The sequence below is a fragment of the Pelodiscus sinensis genome, chromosome 1 (assembly GCF_052426305.1).
Source record: "Pelodiscus sinensis isolate ZL-2025 chromosome 1, ASM5242630v1, whole genome shotgun sequence".
Classification (NCBI taxonomy): domain Eukaryota; kingdom Metazoa; phylum Chordata; order Testudines; family Trionychidae; genus Pelodiscus; species Pelodiscus sinensis.
The window spans coordinates 339,613,909-339,634,809 of NC_143052.1; the positions used below are offsets into that span (position 1 = coordinate 339,613,909).

At 45.8% G+C, this 20,901-nt stretch overlaps 1 protein-coding gene across 2 annotated transcripts in view; it reads left to right on the top strand.

Moving 5' to 3' along the window:
* The window catches only part of GAB2 (GRB2 associated binding protein 2), a 174,745-nt gene that overhangs the window by 98,249 nt on the left and 55,595 nt on the right, over positions 1–20,901 (top strand). For both annotated transcript variants that reach the window (XM_006131909.5, XM_006131908.5), the window contains one exon: positions 126–426. In XM_006131909.5, coding sequence (XP_006131971.3) covers positions 165–426 — 262 coding nt within the window. In that variant the 5' untranslated portion in view covers positions 126–164. The remainder of the gene's footprint in view (positions 1–125; positions 427–20,901) is intronic.

The window sequence follows — 20,901 nt, forward strand, 5'->3', positions numbered from 1 at the left end:
TGTTACGTCTCCCAATTCAGTCACCTGGTGTGTGTTCCCCAGTGTGGTTTTAAGTGACACGTGTGATGGGGAATACTGGCCAGTGGAATCTCTGTGTCTTACGATTGTTTCTCTTTGGTCCTCAGGCATGGAAGAAACGCTGGTTCATCCTGCGTAGCGGTCGGATGAGTGGCGACCCAGACGTGCTGGAGTACTACAAGAATGACCACTCCAAGAAGCCTCTGCGCGTGATCAACCTCAACTTCTGTGAGCAGGTGGATGCAGGCCTGACCTTCAACAAAAAGGAGCTGCAGGACAGCTACGTCTTCGACATAAAGACCAGTGACAGGACCTTCTATCTGGTGGCCGAGACAGAGGAGGACATGAACAAGTGGGTTCGCAGTATCTGCCAGATCTGTGGCTTCAACCAGTCTGAGGAGAACGCAGGTACAGTGAGAGTTATGTCCGGAATATGAAATATTGTCTCACTTGTCAGAGTGAGACACAAACTCTTTCCTTTGGGATTCCTTAGAACAGGGCTACTCAACTTTGGAAGCCCCGGGGCCGATACTCACAGCACATGCCGAGGGCCACAACTTAAGTGTGGTTGCATATGCATGCAAATATATATTCAAATATATGCAAATAGCTTCGTTCACATTGTCGGGCAGGAATACAAAGATTAAGGCAAGACTACACAACATACAGTTAAGTTAGTTCTGCTGATATTAATAAAATGCAATATTTACCCGATTTCCACCCACATGATAGCACTTTTAATGAGTAATGACAGTCCAGAAATGTTACTACTAAAATGCATATCAACAGAAGACCATTATATTGACTACTTTTTTGTTTTGGCTCTCACCTATGGGCCGCATGTTGAGCCCCGCGTAAAGCCCAACCACAACGCAGGCCGCAAACAAATGGGCCGCGGGTTGCATGTGGCCCACGACACACGTGTTGAGTAGCTCTGCCTTAGAAGTATGAGTTAGGAAGCTTGGGTCCTAATCCTGTTTCCACTGATGTTATCAAGAGCAGGAATGAGCCTTTTAATTTCTAATTGGGATGCTTTCTCTCCTGTTCCCCACCCCTGGAGTTCCATATTCTTCTCAGCCCTCTAGCACTACACTGATTTCCACAGCTTGGTGGCAAGCTCCCTAATCAATTCTCGCTGTAGCTTTCTGTCTCTGGGTATGTCTACACTACCCTCCTAATTCGAAATAGGAGGGTAATGTAGTCATACCGCAATTACAAATGAAGCCCGGGATTTGAATTTCCTGGGCTTCATTTGCATAAAGCCGGCCGGCGCCATTTTTAAATGCCGGCAGTTCGAACCCCGTGCCGCGCGGCTACACGCGGCACGAAGTAGCTAGTTCGGATTAGGCTTCCTAATCCGAACTAGCTGTACTCCTCATTCCACGAGGAGTACAGCTAGTTCGGATTAGAAGCCTAATCCGAACTAGCTACTCCGTGCCGCGTGTAGCCGCGCGGCACGGGGTTCGAACTGCCGGCATTTAAAAATGGCGCCGGCCGGCTTTATGCAAATGAAGCCCGGGAAATTCAAATCCCGGGCTTCATTTGCAATTGCGGTATGACTTACATTACCCTCCTATTTCGAATTAGGAGGGTAGTGTAGACATACCCTCACAGAGCCTGCAGTTTCTAGAAGCCTGCATATCAACAGAAGACCATTATATTGACTGCTTTTTTATTTTGGCTCCCACCTATGGGCCGTATGTTGAGCCCTACGTAAACCCCGCGGAAATGGGGTCTCTAGTCCCTGTTTGCCAGAAAGTAGGAATGGGTGACAGGAAATGGATCATTTGATGATTCTCTGTTCTGTTCATTCCCTCTGGGGCACCTGGCATTGGCCACTGTCAGCAGACAGGATACTGGGCTAGATGGAACTTTGGTCTGACCCAGTATGGCTGTTCTTACATAAGGTGCTCAGGCTGAGTAGGGCATCAGGAATCATAGGGATAGCCCTGATGTCATGCAACAGAAAACATCATTTGTAAGACTTTTGCTTTCATGTCTTTCTACCTCTCTGTCCAATATTTGAGCCTTCCCAGGTATATTTTCTACAGTCTCAGTCATTGTCAGCAGGCTCTTTGAGGTGTTTGGGACTTGGCAGTAGGAACTCTCGCCTTCAGAGGTTTCATTTAGCTGATTGACGTAAGTGGGACCCAATGGAGGCAAGCCGGTTGGTGGAGGAAGATTCTAGAAGAAACATAGTGCCCTGTCCACATCAAAGAACCCACCTCTAAAATTGGCATCCATGTTGGCACGCTTAGCCAAGGAGGTATTGGGTCAAAGAGATTCAGTTACCTACATACCTCTAAATATGGTTCCTGCTGGACCTAGGTGAGGCACTGACTGCAGTTGATAAATAAAAGCTGTTGGTGTTCTGCATAATAGGAGAGTCGCATTTGATTCACTAGCACTAAAGGTGTCTTCACATGCACACATACTATTGTATCCGGATTTTGCCAGTGTTTCCACCTGATTGGCTTCTCTGGTTTTCTCTAGTTGCCCAGAGAGTATCTATACAGACCTGCAGGGACAGCACAGCCCCTGTTGGTGTTCCCTGCATGCGCTGGCTGAGCAGGGATGTTTCATTTCAATGTCACATGTGCATCATTGGTCGCTGGGTAAAAAGACGCTGCAAAGCCATTCAAGTGGCCATACAAGACAGGCAGCTAAAAGGGCAGTGTAAGCCAGGCTGGAAGAAAGGTTGGGGCTGTCTGGAAAGTGGCACAGGCTGAGATCCTCTGGCAGCAGGGAGATTTTGTGATTGTCTCCCAATTCCATTATTCTTTCTGCCCTGGATGGAAGGATGTTTGGGGGAGGCCTAACTTAATAACAGTCATCTTCTCGCCCATGTCTTGGGGTGCAGTGGCAATCAGGACTATTGGGGAGAAATGGAGCAGCAGGCCACCATGAGCCCAGTGCCAATGATTAAGGATGTTGTAATCTAACCATCAAAAGCTCCCTATCAGAATGTCATGGATCCATAAAATTGGTGCCACACCGATTTTCTAATCTTAACAGTCTCTTGGAGGAACTTCAGAAGTGTGGCAGCCCTTCAAGGGGTCCCACTTTTCCTTCAGGGTAGGTCCCACAGCTTCACCACCTCCACGGCTCAAGTGTCTGGGCCCTAGCGTGCCAGCATCACTCTGTGAGCTTTGCCCTACATGTCCACTCCTCAGGGATGAATGCATCTCGGCAAGTATTTGCACTGGCACCCCAAGCAGCATTTTCGAAACAGAGTAGGATTTATTCATCAGCTGGACACAGCTTTGGAAGCCCTTAGGTTAGCACAGAGACACTGAGGTTAAAGCATAGGCCATTCTGGTCCAGCTGAAGCAATTCACCAGCCACGCTGAGGTGATCTCCAGGTCAGGCTCTCGCTCTTGCTCTCACTCTCTGACCTCCTTAGTTAATGCTGGCCACCTGCCTCTTTCGGCAGCCAACTCTTTATTCCCTGCCAGTTACCTGCCAGTCCTTCCAGGCAGGGCCATTCTGAGTTCACAACCCCACCTGAGAGGTGGGGAAAAGCTCTTTCTTCTAAGTCATTGATTCCTACACAGGTCAATGTTTTGGCCACTGTGGTTATCCATTGTCTTCTCATATTTTCCATTGCTTTGGGTTGGCCATGGCCAGCCTTTGACTGACCCATTCAGTCGGCTCAGACAGCTGGTTGACACCAAACCCCTATGACCATGACTACACTAAAGGTACAGAGACTCAGCTGCATCAGTACACCTGTGCCACTCTTAATTCATTAGTGAGCTCTCCCATCAACTTTAGTTAGTCCAACCCCAATGAGCAATGACACCTATGCTGGCAAGAGAAACTCTTCCCACCAACATAGGCTGTCCACACCAGCATTTAGGTAGGAATAAATTTTGGTTGCTCATGGGTGGGGAGGGTAATTTATTCACAACCCTGAGCAATATAAATTATTCCAACATAATTGGTAGAGGAGCTGTAGCCTACGTCTCTTGGATGGCCCCGAGAGCATATATTTAATCCTGTCCTCCTCCTGCCCCTTCCCAGTATCAATGAAAATATAGGCAGACACTGAGATACATGTAGGGTTCATAAAAATATTACCAAAAAGTTCCCACTTTTTTCACACAAGAATCATAAAATCACCACCTTATCTTCTTTTAAATCCACTTTAAAACCTACCTCTATTGTGATGTCTATGTATCACTCACTCCTTTATGGCATTAAGTAAGGATTGTTTTTCTGTTAAACTCTGTTTAATTGTTACCTCATCTTTCCAGCCCTCTCACCCCACACTCCCCATTTGTCCTTTTTTCATCTGACCCATCCTACCCGATGCATAGATTATAAGATCTCAAGGATAAGGACTATCTCCTTTGCCACGTGTCAAAAACAGTAAGGCCCTGCCAGCTGCTTGGGCTTCACAGACGCTATCAAAATAATGCAGCCAATAATAGTATCCAACTTTTAATTCATTTTGGTCAATAATGGAGCAGCTGCAATCTGCACAGGATAGCAAACAAAGCATCACAGGAGCACAAACCCAGCCTTCAGCGGCTGACGCATGAAACGGCACATCTCCTTGGCAATGATTGTGTATGAGGGGTATAAAGAACTCTAGATAATCTTGCAAACATAAACGTACAAAGAAAGGTCAGGCTAAATAAATTTCAGCTGGATCGGATGATAATTTCCTGGCCATCAGGATTCAGCTTATTAGCAGACACCTTTTTCAAGAGCAAGAGGGGATCCAGTCATAGGAGCTGTTGTCTGGCTTACATTAAGCTGGAAAAAACATTACTGCATCCAGAGTTTTTTCCATTTAGCAAAACAAGTTAGAGACAGCAGAATCAATACAGGATTTAAGCGAAATAGAAGTCTGGAAATTACTATCCGCAAGGTGAAAACAAGACTGTGCTTATGAATAAAATCACCCCCAAGGGAGCCCAAGGATTGCTAAACTGCCGAGGTCCAGCAGTAGGTCCCTGAAAGACCCTGAGGTGACATCAACTGAAGAGGAACAAAAATCTCTTCATGACACAAAATAGCTGGTGGTGAGTGCTGTAAGAAAGGAGCCTGTTCAATGCAGAGCTAGCCTGCCAAGCACAATTTCTGAGTCAGTCTAAAAACAGGGTATAATGGTCTGCAAAGTCAAATGCAGCAGACACATTGCCGTGCATTAGAAAAGAGATGCTCAAATTCAGATTGCACCGATGAATTATTCAAGCCCCCCAAGGCAGACTGCACCTTGTAATTACCACAACTACTAACTGAAAGCCAGTGCTCAGAGAGCCAGCTGAGGGGTCCAAGGTCTGGTTTTGAGCTCTCCCATTTCTGCCTAGGAACCCTTTACTCCAGAAGAATACAGACTTTGCATCACAATAGGTCACTGAATGCAATGTGACCTTGATGTGCAAATTTTAGGATGCTGATCCCAGTCTCAGGCCTGATTAATCCATCCTAAAGTACAATCAAGCCCATACCATTACCCTACTTAATGATGAGTCGACATACAGTGAGTATCCATATTGTTCTTTTCCCACGACGGCAGGGATTTGGGTGGAGAAAGATAATTCAGCTCTGTTATTGCTACGTTCACAGTATGCAGCACATTAGCTCCATTTGTTACAGTGATTGATGGCACAGAGAGGTCATGGGACTTACCCACGGCCACAGCAAAAGTCAGATTCCAACTGGAAATAACCCAAGTCTTCTGGTTCCCAACCTTCCAGTGGAACAAACAGCCTTCCCTGACTACACCTCCACCTCCTGCTCCATCGCTGCTAACAGACTCTGATGTATGTACCACTGGAAGGAAGCTGGAATCCTCCTTTGGTCTCAACCAGCAATCACGGATACAGAACAAGTCCCGATCATTAATCCGATCGACCAGCCGCAAGCTCTGGGAGATGGCGAGTAAATCACAATTCAACGGGTGGCAATGTTAGCTGGTGGCTACAGCCTAGCACACGTGGTGTCTTGAGTCTCTTCCACTTCTCATACTCACTCAGCAGCATAGGGCAGGTTATCTGACCTCTCTGGCATTCAGTTTTAGACACTTGTGCAATTATTATTGCCTGTGCTGCTGCCTAGGGCTCCTGCCAAGGACCTCACGACACTCTCTTTAACCTAGGTCAAAATTCTTTCAGCAGCTCTTCAGTGGATATAAATGGGTGGAGACAAAGGCCAAGTCACTAGCGCTTTGCGGATTTTGCCAGCTGATGAGCTGGTCCAATGGGGGCTTACCTTAGGGTGTGACTCAAGCTAATTTTATTCTTGTGGCAGGGGTGGCCATGCCCCGTTGTGGCATGAGGTGGTTCCACAGCTCCTGAGGGTCTTGCAATAATTGGCACCCACACCAGGATTCTTAAAGCACAGTTGTGGGGTCTTATTTTTTGAGTCACACACCTCAGACCCAAACCCTTCCTCTGTTCATCTTAGGAGTCCCACAGCTCTCCTGATTAGTGCCTGTGCAGTGCTTAAGGCAAGGGCTCCTCTTCTTGGTTCAGAAGTCCCACCATTCTCCTGCTTGGGACCCGTTCTGTGACGAGGGCCAGCTTCCCTCAGTCCACTCCTAGCCAGTTGCCAGCTCTAAACCACACACATTCATTCAGAGTGACCCCAGCCCTCCTTCTGGGGCCAGACAGGCAGGCATCCTTCTTTTTGAGCAGTTTGCCCTCTCTCCTTCTTTGTCTCTCTGGAGGCTTCCCTTTCTTATCAGGCCACCATTGGTTTAGCCACATGACCTACCTGTCATATAACTGTGACAGCTTTCCCCAGGCAAACTGAGTGAGGTACAGATGGGGCCTGTCACCCTGTGACAGTTCCCTTTCTCATTGCATGGGGTATGTGTGTGCACAGTGCAAACTTGAGGAGTTTTGAAGTGTGGACTAATAACATTTCTTGTATATTTTGCGAGAAGAGGTTCTTCGTTTTCTCTCCATACCTTTGCTGGTCTAGCTTAGTAGAGTATATTGTCCTTGTTTATGTGAAAGCCATTCATTGCTATATTTCAGCAGGACTCTCAGGGTACGTCTACACAGCAGGGCTAAAGTCGGAATAAGCTACACAACTTCAGCTAGATCAATTGCATAGCTTAAATCGAAACAGCTTATTTTGGCTTTTGGCATTGTCCACACAGCAGGAAGTCGAAAGAACACTCTTTCTTTGACTGTCCTTACTCCTGTAAAATGAGGGCTACAGGACTCAGAGTAAGAAGTCCTCCAGCTCAACATTATTTCAAAATAAAGGCTTGTAGTGTAGGCGTATGCTATGTTATTTCGGAATAACGTTAATTATTTCAGAATAACATCAGTTATTCCGAAACAACACTGCTGTGTAGATGTGCCCTCAAGGACACTGCTGAAGCTATACAAACTCACTGTTATTTTATTCTGTTTCTAACATCTGTATTTCCCTTGCCCCAGTGGGCAGGCAGCCCAATTTCAGCTGTGAACTGTACTTTCTCATATGTTCTGTTTGGTGGGGGAGGAAAACTCCTGCTAAAGATATTTCTTGTGTCATTAACCTTTAAGATCATATGAGAGCTCCAGTCAAAACCCTGCCAAGTTCTATTTTGCACATATGGGGGGATTCAAGTGCCTCCTTTTTAAAATTTTATGTTACTAAAATATGTTTCTGGAGAACAAACTTTTTATAAGTGGCCATGAGTATGCATGATGCTGTACACTGAAAAGTAGACTGGACCAATGTAGAGTATTGCCCCAGGACTTGGGAGACATAGATGTTATTCCCAGCTCTGACACCTTTTTGCTGTGGTGACTTTGGACAAATAACTTTGCCTTCCGCTGCCTCTGTTTCCATTCCCACCTCTTGCCTATTTAGATTGAGGGAATGACTGTCTCCTGCAATGTATCTGTCCAGTGCCTGGCACAAGAGGGCCCAGATCTCACCTCTGGTCTTTCAGCTCTCCTGTAATGTAAACCATAACAATAATAATACATTAATGGAAGAAGATATGGTCCCTACTCCAAGTTTAAGGATTCGATTCCAGAAGGGAAAAAGTCAGGATTTTAGAGAGGGAGATTTTGACATTAGTTTGAATTTAGGAGCAGTGACCTTACAGTCAGTTTTAATAACGTACTAACACAGTGTACAGTTAAAGAGAGTTGGAGGGGTTTTACAGGGGATTTTATTTCTTGACCACACTGTCCCATCATCAGGATTGTGACATTCCACTGGTGCCAAGACTGTGGCAACACTAGGAACAAAAGGCCAGGCTCACAAGAACTAGTCTGAATGAACCTGGGTTTTCTGCCTCCTGTTGTATATTCCGAAGAGTGGCTGCCTGGTTTCTCCCCTTGCTCTGAATGCAGCCGCAAGCACTGCAGAGATGAGGTTGGGGAGAGACAAAGGGCTGCTGAGTGACTGATGGTCCGACACTAAAGCTTTAGTGTTAACACCATGGCATTTTGAATCAAAGCTCAGCTCAGTTATCAGAAGAACTCTCTGTGTTTTTATTGTCTCACTCACCAGAAACCAGCATTTCTTTGTCATGGACCAACTGAGTGTCTTTTGCTGGCCCTGTTGGGAGCAGGGGGACCATTAATGGGGAGAGTACTGGCCTGAGAAAGAAGGAGTTTCCAGCCCTCCTGAAGGAATACTGCACGCTGGCCCATTGAAAACAGTGAGCACTATTGCTCCAGTGGCCAGGGTTTGTAGGATCAAGCCATTTCTCTCCATGGCAGGCAGCCCTTACACAAATGTAGCGGCAGTTCTTTTGTCTAAAGGAATGCGTGGGCGTTCACAGACAGGCGGAGGTCCCCAGTTTGCAGCCCTTCAGAATCAATGGCAACACTCCCACTGACACCAAGGAGGGCTGGGCTGAGCCACTGAGGAAGGTCTGATGGATGAGCACAGCATTGGGTTCTGCTGTAAGCTGGTCCACCAGCTCAAAGGGCTGTAGTTCAATGTCTCCAATTTTCCTCACCATGTCTGGTGACTTTTCTAAAGCCCCCACAATCCTAACCCTGGGAGTCAGGTGACTGTGTGAGACTCTCATCTTTGATTTGAAAGGAAGCACATCTCTAGCCCTCATGGTTGTAGAGGAAAAGGTTGAAAAATGTGACCCCCCCCAATGACTAAAACTAGGTGGTCTATAACAACAATCCCTAACGTGCTGTAGGTTAAATCTCAGATACATGAATTCTGAGCTTCTCACTCCTGAGTTTGAGCAATCCAGAGTGGCAATACTGATGGCTGCATAACGATAATAGCTGGAGAGATGAAGTAAGAGGCCAATGGAAGGGAACATTCGTTGGCCCAGGGAGCAGCCTGGGGAAACACCCGTAAGTTGTCCAATGCAGGGACTGCCTTTTTGTGCTAGGTTTGAACAGCGCCTTGTGCAATAGGGTTCTGTGTCCATTAATGCAAATTCCAGGCTCTTCCAAAACATAAATAATAACAATGTCCCCAGAGATCGTCTTCCACTTCTGACTCATCGATCTGGCTTGTCACTCCACCCACATCATTCCATGCTTTCATTCCCTGTGGTGGCTGCCCTCTTGCGTTCCATCAAATACAAACCTCCTGCCCTAACTTCCATGCTTCACAAAGCCATCTTCTTTCCAAGTCCGCCTCATATTTCACCTCTGCCATGACACATGCAGGAGACTGCTGTATGGTAAAAGGAGGGTGGGTGACAAACCAGAATTACTGCACCTGGTTGGCTAAGAATTACACTCATGGCTAGTCTGCACTAAAACACTCCATTGGTTTTGTTACTTCATCTTCTCTGACTTGCCCGCTTGTTTGTCTCATCCAGGGGGGCTGACCGTTTCGCCAGGCCCTTGGGCTTGGTGGGAGGGCTGGCTCCATGCTCCCAGAAGGGGAGGAACCTCTGGTGGAAGGGGTGGGGCAGGGGCAGCCAGCCCTCAGAGCTGCCCAGAGTGTGTGACGCAGCACTCCAGCAGTGATTTAAAGGGCCTGGGACTCGGGTCCTGCCTCTATTGCAGCAGCAGGGGCAGTCGTTCTGGGAGCCCTGTGCCCTTTTGAATCACCAGGCCCCAGGGCTGTTGCCCCTTTGTTTCCTCACCCTGTTGGCAGGCCTGGTCTCATCTGCCTCCTTGCTCTTGTCTTTCAGACTGTGCTCTCCTGAAGGCAGGGATTGTCATTCAGCACAGTGGGTCTGTATTATGAATGTTAACTAGCAATAATAGAGGGGTTTGCTAATGAGACTTGAGATGAAATGAGGAATAAATGTGACCATAATATCCAGGAAGACTTGTCCAGATGTCAGGAGCTATAGAAGAGTGAAAAGGATCCGTGGAGGGACTGCAAGCGGGCCGCTGTTAGCAGACCAGAAGGAGGCGTGTGAAGAGGGAGTAGATTAATGAAGTAGGTGGGAGAAGTTTGGGAGAAGGTTTTAGAATCCAGGAGAGATTTGAACAGTTCAATGGATGGAGGCAAAACCTCCTCTGATTTCCATATCTAACTTCCCATGAACATTTGGAGTCCGTTACCCCCAGAAATGCCAACCTTCTACCTTGCGCATATGACAGAGTGGAGCGGCACAGGAGTTCTGTGAATGTCAGCAGTGAAAAGGTGACCTGAACAAAAGTAGCTACTGGAGCCCTTTGCTCTGTTGCTGCTGTTGCCTCTTGTGCTGCCAAGCTAAATTCATATGCCGGGGAAACACTCACAGCTGCAGTGAAGTCCAAGTACTTCCTTGCTATTGTGCCTGGCACATGTTTGTTTCTTTTCATGATGCAGGGCACTAGGTGATATGGCAACCATGTGTGGTAAGAGATTACATACATAGCAGCATAAGCTTTCGTGGGCAAAGTGACAAAGTGGGTCTTTGCCCACGAAAGCTTATGCTCCAATATATCTGTTAGTCTACAAGGTGCCACAGGACTCCTCGTCGCTTTTGCAAATCCAGACTAACATGGCTACCCCTCTGATACTTGACATACATAGCAGGTTGAAGCCTGTTTTTCAAAGAGGAGCAGAACAAATCTACCCACAAACCCTAGTCACCTGAGTACCAGTATATTTACCCAGCTGGCATGCCTACGCTGGGAACCTGCAGACTTGTAATGGATACTTTAGTAAGTGTTGAGAGCCACCTTGCATTGTTTGCAGTTACAAAACTGTGCCCATGTTTGAATGTTCCATCCTTATTGTCAAGGGCCTTTTCACAGACGAAAGAGGAAAGACCAAAGATTTCCCATTTGGGAGCCTGAAGTCTGGCACTTATCCTCATATTCAGACAGCCAAATAAAACCATCCTGACTTTTTGGGGCATGGAGCATCACAATTTCCATTGACAGCATTTTCAGCGGGAGCTGGCTTTAGCTTCCATTGCAGGTACACAGCACCTTTGAAAATCAGCCCATTGTCATTTGGACACTGGTGACTAGCTGAATTCTTCCCCTTTCATATCATATACACCATGCACTGGTCAGTATAATTTAGCCTCTTTACTTATCTTCTGTGTAATTTTTCTCCCTTTGCGAGTCAACACTTCCTGCCTGTAACTGAAGTGGAGAGTGGACTTTTGAACACTCCAAAGATAAAGTTTGTGAGGAGGGGGATTTGTGAATTTTGAATCCAGCTTTGTACTCTCCACATTGATTCTGATAGAGCAAATTTTTGGGAATGCATTTCTGGCCCAGGTCTGATCCAGAATCCATTGAAGTTCACAGAAAAACACCAACTGATTCTAGTTGACTTTAGGCAATCAGCTAAAACCCTGATCCAATGACGACGTAAGAAATGTAGCCAAACTAAGTCTTTAAGTCTCAAGAGTTCAAAATCATCATTTCAAGTTATGCTGCCCCTTTAAATTTGTTGTAAACTTTGCTGACCCTGGGTTTCCTGAGTCACAAACAACTAGTTATTTTAAGATCTTAGCACAGTTCAGCTTTCATTTCAGTGTAAACAACACCAGAGATGGAGCAGTTTTGGCACAAAGGATCTGCTTAAGTATATTGAAGTGCCTTTGCTCTATTGGTTTTCCCTTCAGGGATTAGATAGTTCAGGTGATTAGTGAGTCACAACACTGGAAAGCAGAAAGCGCCACAAACAAGTGTGGTTTTCTTCCTGAAAGAAAGAAACAGTGACTATCAGTGTTATTGTTTGTTTATAATGCCGGAGTGTCTATGAGCTGTGCTGTACCAACACAGAACAAAGCGGCACTCCCTGTTTCCTTTCAGTGTACAAGAGAGAACAGGTGGATATGGACAGATGAGAGAGTAAAAAGGAAATAATGAGATCTTATTAGTTAGCATGATAGTCTCAGCACATCAGTATCTTAGCTCTTGTCAAGGTATTGGCGTACTAGTTCCTCAGAGCCTTTCTAACCTTACTGCACCTCTTTGATGAAAATTTCTTTTGCACTCTGGAGAGGGTTTCACTTAAAGGGATTTGGGCAGGCTGTTCTGAGAAGCATCCTGTTTATAATCTGGGCATTCCACAGTCCAGCACTCTGATAAGTCTTTATATTAGCACCTCCTCACAATAATGCGTGACACTGACTGGAAGCAAAGAGTATTCCAGTAAACTTGACCGTTTATATTTTTGCATGAAAATAAAAATAGGCATGCTCAAACCTGGATTTCAATTTCCACAGAGTCTAAGTGGGTGTTTGTAGCTGGGGTTGTGGTTTGGGTTCATCTCTAGTTAAACAACTCGAAGAGTCACCAGTCTCAAGCCAAGTTTACACTGGCACTTTACGGTGCTGTAACTTTTCACACCTCTGAGCCAGAAAAACACTCCCTCCCCAAGCACAGCAAGTTATAGCACTGTAAAGCACCAATGTGAACCAGATTATAGTGCTGTTCTTACGTTATAAGTGTTACATATGCTTAAAGTCCTAGTTCCTGGAATAATGTTGTTAAATAAGGAGAGACTCATAGATTTTAAGGCTAAAAGGGACCTTTATGATCAGCTAATTAGACACCCTGCAAACATTTCATTCTAAAAAAAAGTAAGATTCTAACTCTCCTGGTAATAGAGAAGACTTGAAATTGGGAACCCTAAAGGCTCAGAAACAAAAAGGCAATTAAAAAGCCCCCCAGGTGTGTGTTTTAAACACATGATTTTTAAGCCCAATTATGAGTGTGAGAAGCCTTGAATGGTTGAATTTAATTGTAATTTGAATGGAATTTGAAAAAAATCAGAGAAGGGGCTGGATAAAGTAAGTGTTGTAGGGTAGAAAGCTTTACATTAAAGGGCCAACTCTTTGCTGGTATGAATTCTGAATTCATACAAAGCTCTGGACCACATGCTTGAGGTTTAGTCAATGATAGAGGAGAGGGGAATGAAAAGGCCTTATTGTCATTACTCAGAAGGGCTGATCTACTTTCTCACATGTAGTCTATATACCTACACAGCAAAACACATTTTTAACAGTGAGCTCTTTAGTGTAAAAGACAAAGTTATTGAAAGATACAAGAGCTGGAAATTGAAATTAAACAAATTCAGACAGGCAATAAGGTGTGTATTTTTAACATTGGGGGTAGCTAATCATTGGAACAGTTTATGAAGGGTCATGGTGGATTCTCCATCACTGGCAATTTTTAAATCAGATCTGCTCTAGTTGAACCAGGAATTATTTTGGGGAAGTTCCAGGGCATGTATTATATAGGAGGTCAATCTAGATGTCGCAACAGTCCTTCTCAGCATTATAATCTATGAATCTTCAGTGATTCAGAAATCTGGATGTGAGGGAGATGGGAGAAAGAAACAAGGAGATGGAATAAGTCAGGTGAAAAAAGAATTTAACTCTTAATATGGGTTGAACCTCTCTAGTCCGGAAACCTCAGGACCTTGCTGGGGCTCTTGTACATTTCAAAGGAGGAATGCGGAACTCTGTGTACAGCCCGGGGCCAGCAGGAAGTCCTGCTGACTCCAGGCTGCATGCGGCGTGTCTGCTTTGAAATGCACAAGAGTACCCAGCGAGAGCTCTTGTGCAATTCAAAGCAATGTATTTCAAAGCCATGGAGCCCGGAGTCAGTGGGGGACTCGCAACAGTTAGGAGCCCAGGGTCAGCTGGGGAGTCCCCAGCTGACCCCGGTTCTGCATGGCTCTTCCCTGGAACCCGAGGTCAGTCCCCAGCTGATACTGGGTTTTAGAGAAATGCTGTGTAGATCCCAGGGTCAGCTGGGAATCCTCAGCTGACCCCAGGCTCCACGGTAGCTGCCCCTTTGAAATGCACGGAGATAGCATTTTCAAGGGGCAGCTGCCATGGACCCCAGGGTCAGCTGGGGACTTCCAGCTGACTATGGGCTTCCCAGAGCATTCCCCAGAATCCAGCTGACCCTGGGCTCCATGGCTGCCCCTTTGAATTGCGCAGAGGTGGCATTTTAAAGGGGCAGCTGCCGCACAGCTAATTCGCGTATGCAGCCGCCTTGGGGGTTTCAAAGTGGCAGTGCTGCTGTGCGTTGCTGCCACTTTGAAGTGTCCCTTTCCCCCCCTTTGCTGCCTCTGTCTCATAGAGGCAGCAAGTGGGGGAGGATATTGACTAGTCGACGAATCAAAAGACTATTCGATAAGCAAATGCTTATTGGATAGTCGACTAGTCCTTAACATCCCTAGTGTGTACTGGGAATACCACGATGAAGGCAGCCTGGAAATCCTCCAGTCACAAGGAGGCAGGACACTGGTCTTCACCCAAAAGAGGCAACAGCAGGAGAACTTGAATCCTGAGAGTGGGGCCCTTTGCTGAACCACTAAAGGGATATACAGGTGTGGTTGCCCTGCAGAAACCCACGTTAAAGGTGCAGGAGCCAGGCTACAGGCAGACTCCGCAGCATGGGTACATATGACTTTCACCCAGTTTTGTGGACAAGGAAGTTTCTTATCAGATGCAAATAATAAGAGAGGCTACCCATGGGAAGGCAAACTTATGCACCACATTAATAAAAAATCATCAATCCTCAAATCCTTGACGCTCACATGGCTACATGGAGGCTGGGAATTAGTTACCTCGTGGACTGTTTGGCCCCCAGATGATCCAGAATTGGTGGGAAAGGCAGAAAAGTTGCTGAGATGTCTTACTTACCCTACCATCCTCTAAGTATAAAGCTGGTGCTAGTGAGAATAGGATCCAGAGGGTGAAATCCTGGCCTTATTGGCCAAATTCCCATAGAGTTCAGTGAGGCCAGGGTTTCAGCTGCTATGCTGAAGGTCAGCACAGATTTTCTGGAAATGTTATTGTTTTAACTGGCAAAAAAATGAAGTCTGAGAACTTTGTTCTTTTAACAAAATCAGTTACCAATATTGCTTTGTAATGGCAGTTCCACTAGCTGAGGTTGGGAGGGAAGCAGCATTGGTCTGTATTTCAGATCTGCCCATATTTCATCCACTTAGGATAGATGCAAAGATGTGAAAAACATTTTTTTTATCTATTATTTCTGAGCTTTCATAGACTTTTCTTCTCACAAGCTCTTTGCATGTCCATTCAGTCCCATTATCTTAAGGAATTTTTTAAGACTACTTACTGACCATGGGTAAAGGAATGAGGCAGACACAAACAGTCTAAGATCAAACACCCCAGACCAATCAGCCTTTTGAAGCTAAAACAGCTGATAGACATTTAGCAACAGAACTGGAAAAGCAGCACAGCCTGTACAAGCACAGAGTGAGAGGCACTTTGGGAATAATCCAACTAGTACAAAACTCATAATCCAATCCCCCTTTATTTCTTTCTGGAAGGACAGATCCCCTAGTAGCCAAAGCCTGGGGAGTCTGAACTGTGTCTGCATTGACTTCAATGCAGTCACTCCCAAGTCCTGATTCACACTACTTTGAGATCAGAATCGGGCCCTATATACTACAGACCGCCAAGGATGGTCTGGTGTTACTGCAACATAGCTGAAGTGCCATATATCCCCTCCTCTCCCAGTCAGGTCCACCAAGAGAAATCTAGGAGCCCTGGTGGATCATGTTTGCTGGGTTCCCACCTCTGCCCAGTTCACTTTACTTATATAGATGTTACAGATCTTTGGGGGGGAGCCTGAACTTGGGGCCTGAGTACAGTTGTTGACCCCATGCCCTGTCCTCTTTAGTCCTGAAGTGACTGTGACTTTTCTATTGCTTAAGGAAGGATCAGTGTCTTCTAACATGATGGAAAGGTGGCTCTTCTGGATTGGATCCTTCCCATTCCACCTTGCCCCCTTTCCATGACACCAACTTCTGGCTTCCTCTACCGTGTTCCTCTATTCAGTCCATGTGAATCCACCTCTCTCTGCTCTCTAGTTGAGCAACTCTGATGTTTTGTACTTACCCCCTTGAGCTCTCCTTTGTATTCAGTGCATTTATAGACCACTTGGCCACAATCCAGAAACTGTACATTCTGCAGTCAAATGGGTATACAAATCATTGAATGGGCTAATTTGCATATAACCCTAAACTGGCGCCAGCCCGTCTTGTCCCAAGCAGTGGCAGCAGAAGGAGATGAAGCTTCACAAAATTCAGCAGCTGCGTTTGGAAAGGTGTGAGTGTCTGCTTGGAGGAGGGTGCTCCAGTGTTTGGGATGGAGAAGAGCTGGAAAAGATGTCTGGGGAGCCTTCTGGGAAGCCAGAGGTGTTGAGGTATGTGGTGGGAAGAGGCTGCGGATGAATAGGATTGTCTGGGGCCAATGCTAGAGTCCTCACTTTTTGTTCCCCTCTGGCTCTGGTTGCTCTTTCTGCTGCCAGGGTCTGCCCTGTCTCCTTGCTTCTTGTACCCCATTCGGATCCAGCAGGGGGAGTAGCAGACACCAGCCCAACCACTGGCACCTGCTAGCTGCACTTACAGCACATCTGGGTGTATGACGCGTCAGTTCTGCTACAGTAATGCCAGACAGGGCTTTCCTGACAATCACATGCGACCAACCCTGGTTGTCTGTCTTCAATAGGTCCCAAATTTGAGTGAATCAGGAGTGGTTGCACTGAAGTCAATGCAGACTCTGTTCAGATTTAAAAGCAACATGACAAATTCGACACATGTGGCTTGCTTAAGCATTACAAAGGGACACACTCTAGGTACCTGTCAAAGACAAGCAAGATCCATCCACAGTGGGTGGGTTTGATCTTCTGTGCCCATTTGTCATTCCTGTCAATGCCTGATCTGGGGGCAATGGGGGATCCCTTACTATTATTGCAGAATTGCACAGTGCACAGAGAGAGATTTTGTAATGAAACGACTTGGTACTTTTTAATCTTAACAGTTTAGGGTGGCTTTTCACATCATTACATTTTTTTTCAAGTTGCCTTATCCACCAGTCATTTTATTCCATTTCTTTTTTTTTGTTTGTTTGGTTTTTTTTTTTGTTTTCATGCTGATCCTGTAAACCCTTAATATCAGCTGCGCTTTAGAGTTCTGGAGCCTCATTCATTAAAGCATGAGATGAAAGCCAGGACAGACTTAACTCTCATTTCCCTTCATGTACATTGGGTGATTTTTTTTTGTTCATTGCTTTCTTATTTCAATGAGAACAACCCTAACTAAAGAAAAGAGATAGTTCTCACAAAAGCCATGAGACAAAACCACACATACCAGACAGGCTGTGAAATAGCCACTTCATGGGACTGCAAATTTGCATGAACTTTCAGCGACACCATTTGGTATTCCTTTCTAGCTTGATCTTATTTATAAATGTAATAGCGCTTATTACTGATTTTATCTCTAAAGATAACACTGCTTCCCCAAGCCAGCTTCTAAGTTCTCAGATGTAATGCCTGTGTGTTTCTCAACTGGGTTTTCTTTAATGTATTGACATTTCAGTGAGGTTATTATTATTTATATTCGAACTGCCATCATACTTAGGGGGTTCTCCCACAGACCATGCCCCATTGTGCTACGTCCTGTATTAACATAAAACACAAAGACGATCTCCATTTCAAATAATGTATTGTCTCCTTCACTGCCCCTTCTCCAAGTCCCTGCCCCTTCACCATCCTTTGCTGAGGCCCTGCCCTACTCACTCCATCCTCCTTCCTTCCCCAGTCCTCATCATTTTCACTAGGCTGGAGCAAGGAGGGTTCAGGTTCTGGTTTTGGGCCGTGGGGTTCAGAGAATGGGAAAGGCTCTGGGCTGAGCCTGGGGCAGGGGGTTGGGGTGCAGGAGGGAGTTCAGGGTGCAGGCTCTGGGAGGAAGTTTGGATGCAGGGGGCCTCAGAGCGAGGGCAGGGGGTTGAAGTGCAGAAGGGGGGTTCAGGACTAGAGCAGGAGTTCAGGGTGTGGGCTCTAGCTAAGTACCACTTACCTCAGGTGGCTCTCAGGCAGTGGTACAGTGGTGCTAAGACAGGCTCACTCCCACCCTAGTCCTGTGCCACTCCCGAAGGTGGCCAGCAATTCCTTCATCCTGAGCCCTGTTTTGTCCTCCCCTTCCTGCTCCGTGGAGTTGAGGTACAGTGGTGGAGGAAGGGGGAACCCTGACACCTCCTCTCCCTACCCCACCCTGTATAGCAAGCAGGAGGCTCGTGGGGAGCAGCTCCAAGGCAGAGAGCAGGAACAGCAGTCAGGATGACCTGTCAGAGGCTCTAAGATCTACCAGTAATCCCAATTTACTGGTTGGTGACCACTGATCTAATTTATTTTTTAAAAACTACATGTCTTTCAGCAAACACAGGTGAGGCAGGGAGTTCTCACAAGGCCCACATGTGGAATCTGGGTTCTTTTGTGAAGAATGGGAGACAGAAGGACGTAGCTAGCCGAGAGAAAACATTCCAGTTCATAACATTGTATTTACTTGACTAGCACCCGCAGTACCAAAGCAGTGAACTTGTGAACTTCCCTAAATGTTACTGATTATCTCAACATAATTGTTTTTGTAGCAATTGCTTCCATAGTTACTGCTGCTCCCTTGATTGGATTTTCCTACTGCACTTAGAACTTGTCTACACTTGAAAGCATGGGATGTGAATTTAAAGTGCAATAGCTTTCAAAGTAGAGTAAGTTAAATGAGAACAAGGAACTCTGATTCCAGAATAAGAGTGTCCACACATGAATTGATTCAGGAATTCATTGCAGAGTAACTCCATGTATTGACAAGGTCAGGCCCACCAAATGTGGGGGGAGGGACGACTTCCCTAGGGCCCAGCAATTCAAAGCAGCAGTGGTAGCCAGAGACCCAGGCCTTTTAAATTGCCACCAGAGCATTGCATCTATGGCACGCTCTGTGCAGCTCTGAGGCTTGGGGGGACAGCGGGTGCCGTGTTCCAGGCTGCCTCCTGCTCCCCCCTTTCTGCCTAAGGCCCCTTCCCTTCTGGAGCACAGAGCTAGGCCCCCTTCCATTTTGCCCAGAGGGCCACAGAGGCTGTCAGCTCCCCTGGACTAGGTCTTAATAAGGTAAACTCCATACTTCAGGTGCATACACATAGAGGTCCAAATGATTGAACATTTGACCAGGTACTGATCAAAGTTAAACTGGTAGAAATCAGAAATAAGTTCACTAAAATCAATGCACTTTCTCCATATTTATTATACAGGTCTTTTGCTAAAGGCACTGAATTGGGTTTGAGATTCATTCAATTCCTGTATGGCCTTGGGCTAGTCATATAACCTCTCTATGCCTCAGGTCCTGTTCTGTCAAATGGGGATAGTGATGCTTTTCTCCCACTCTTTGACTCTCTTGATTTTAAAATCTTTGGGGACAAGGAATGTGTCTTACCCCGTGCCTGGTCACTGTCTAGTACAGTGGAGCACTGATCTCAATCGAGGCATCTAAGTGAACTTTAGCACAAATTATTAATTATGATAATGGTAGACTAGTATAAAACCAGTGCTAGTAAGGTCAGAGTCAGCCCCGATGAGCACACATGTGCACAGGCAAATGCAAAACTTGCACAAAAATTGCATGTGCAGTTTCAGGGACTCAACATAGAGGTGAGGAGAAATGAAAAACAGTTCAAAGGAAAAGTTAACCAAACATCCCTGAAACTCAAAAGAGGATTAGTCCAATTTGTGAGAAGAGATTCCTTCCCATCACTTATTTTTTGGCCCACCCATCCCTAAGGGTGTTATCTAGACTACAGGGTTTTGTCGACAAAAGTGGACTTTTGTCGAACTATATCTGCATCTACACTACCTCCGAGTTCTGTCAATAGTAAGTTGACAGAACGTGGCAGTTTTGTCGATGGCAGTAAACCTCATTCTATGAGGAAAAACGCCTTTTTTCGACACTGTGCTTTTTCAAAAGAGAGCGTCTAGACTTGCTGTCGAAAAAGTGGCTTGCTTCGTCGACAGTCTAGACACTCTTTTTCGACAGAGGCTTTGTTGACAGTATCTGTCGACAAATCCTCTGTCAAAAAAAGCCTGTAGTCTAGATGTACCCTAAGTGTCTGTACTGTCTATTGTAAATGTATAGATGTCTTGATGCACCAAAGACTAAGTGTGTTTGTAAGATGAAAAAGAGGAAGGAGATTTGTTTAATCAAAAGATGGCCCATTCAGGAGTGCAACTACAAAGAGATGCTTTTCTTTGGTACTTACATGTTGTTGGATGTTCCCTCCCTGAGTCATATAATAGTGTGGTATGAAGACTGATTAAATCCAAAATCCTTCTCTTAAGGAGACTCTGACAAGCAATTTAGAGCCATGATGGAGTCTGATCTTCTGGTATTCACTTTAGCAGGTATACATAGAAATGACCTGCTAAACTGAATGCCGAGGGTGTCCCCAATCGGTGCCGGTACTCCTCGATTCGCAAGGAGTAAGGGAAGTTGATGGGAGCATTTGTTTCCATTGACCTCTCGCTGAGACGATGCCAATCTCTGCTTAAAGTATGTTGACTCCAGCTACATTATTTACATAGCTGGAATTGCGTACCTGAAGCCGACCTTCCGGGTCTAGTGTAGACCTGGCCTAAGTCTGACCAACTTAAAATCTACTGGGGACTAGTTTCTGAATTTCACTGCTTTCTCCTGCTAAACTCACAATTTCATTGCTAATGCATTTAAAAG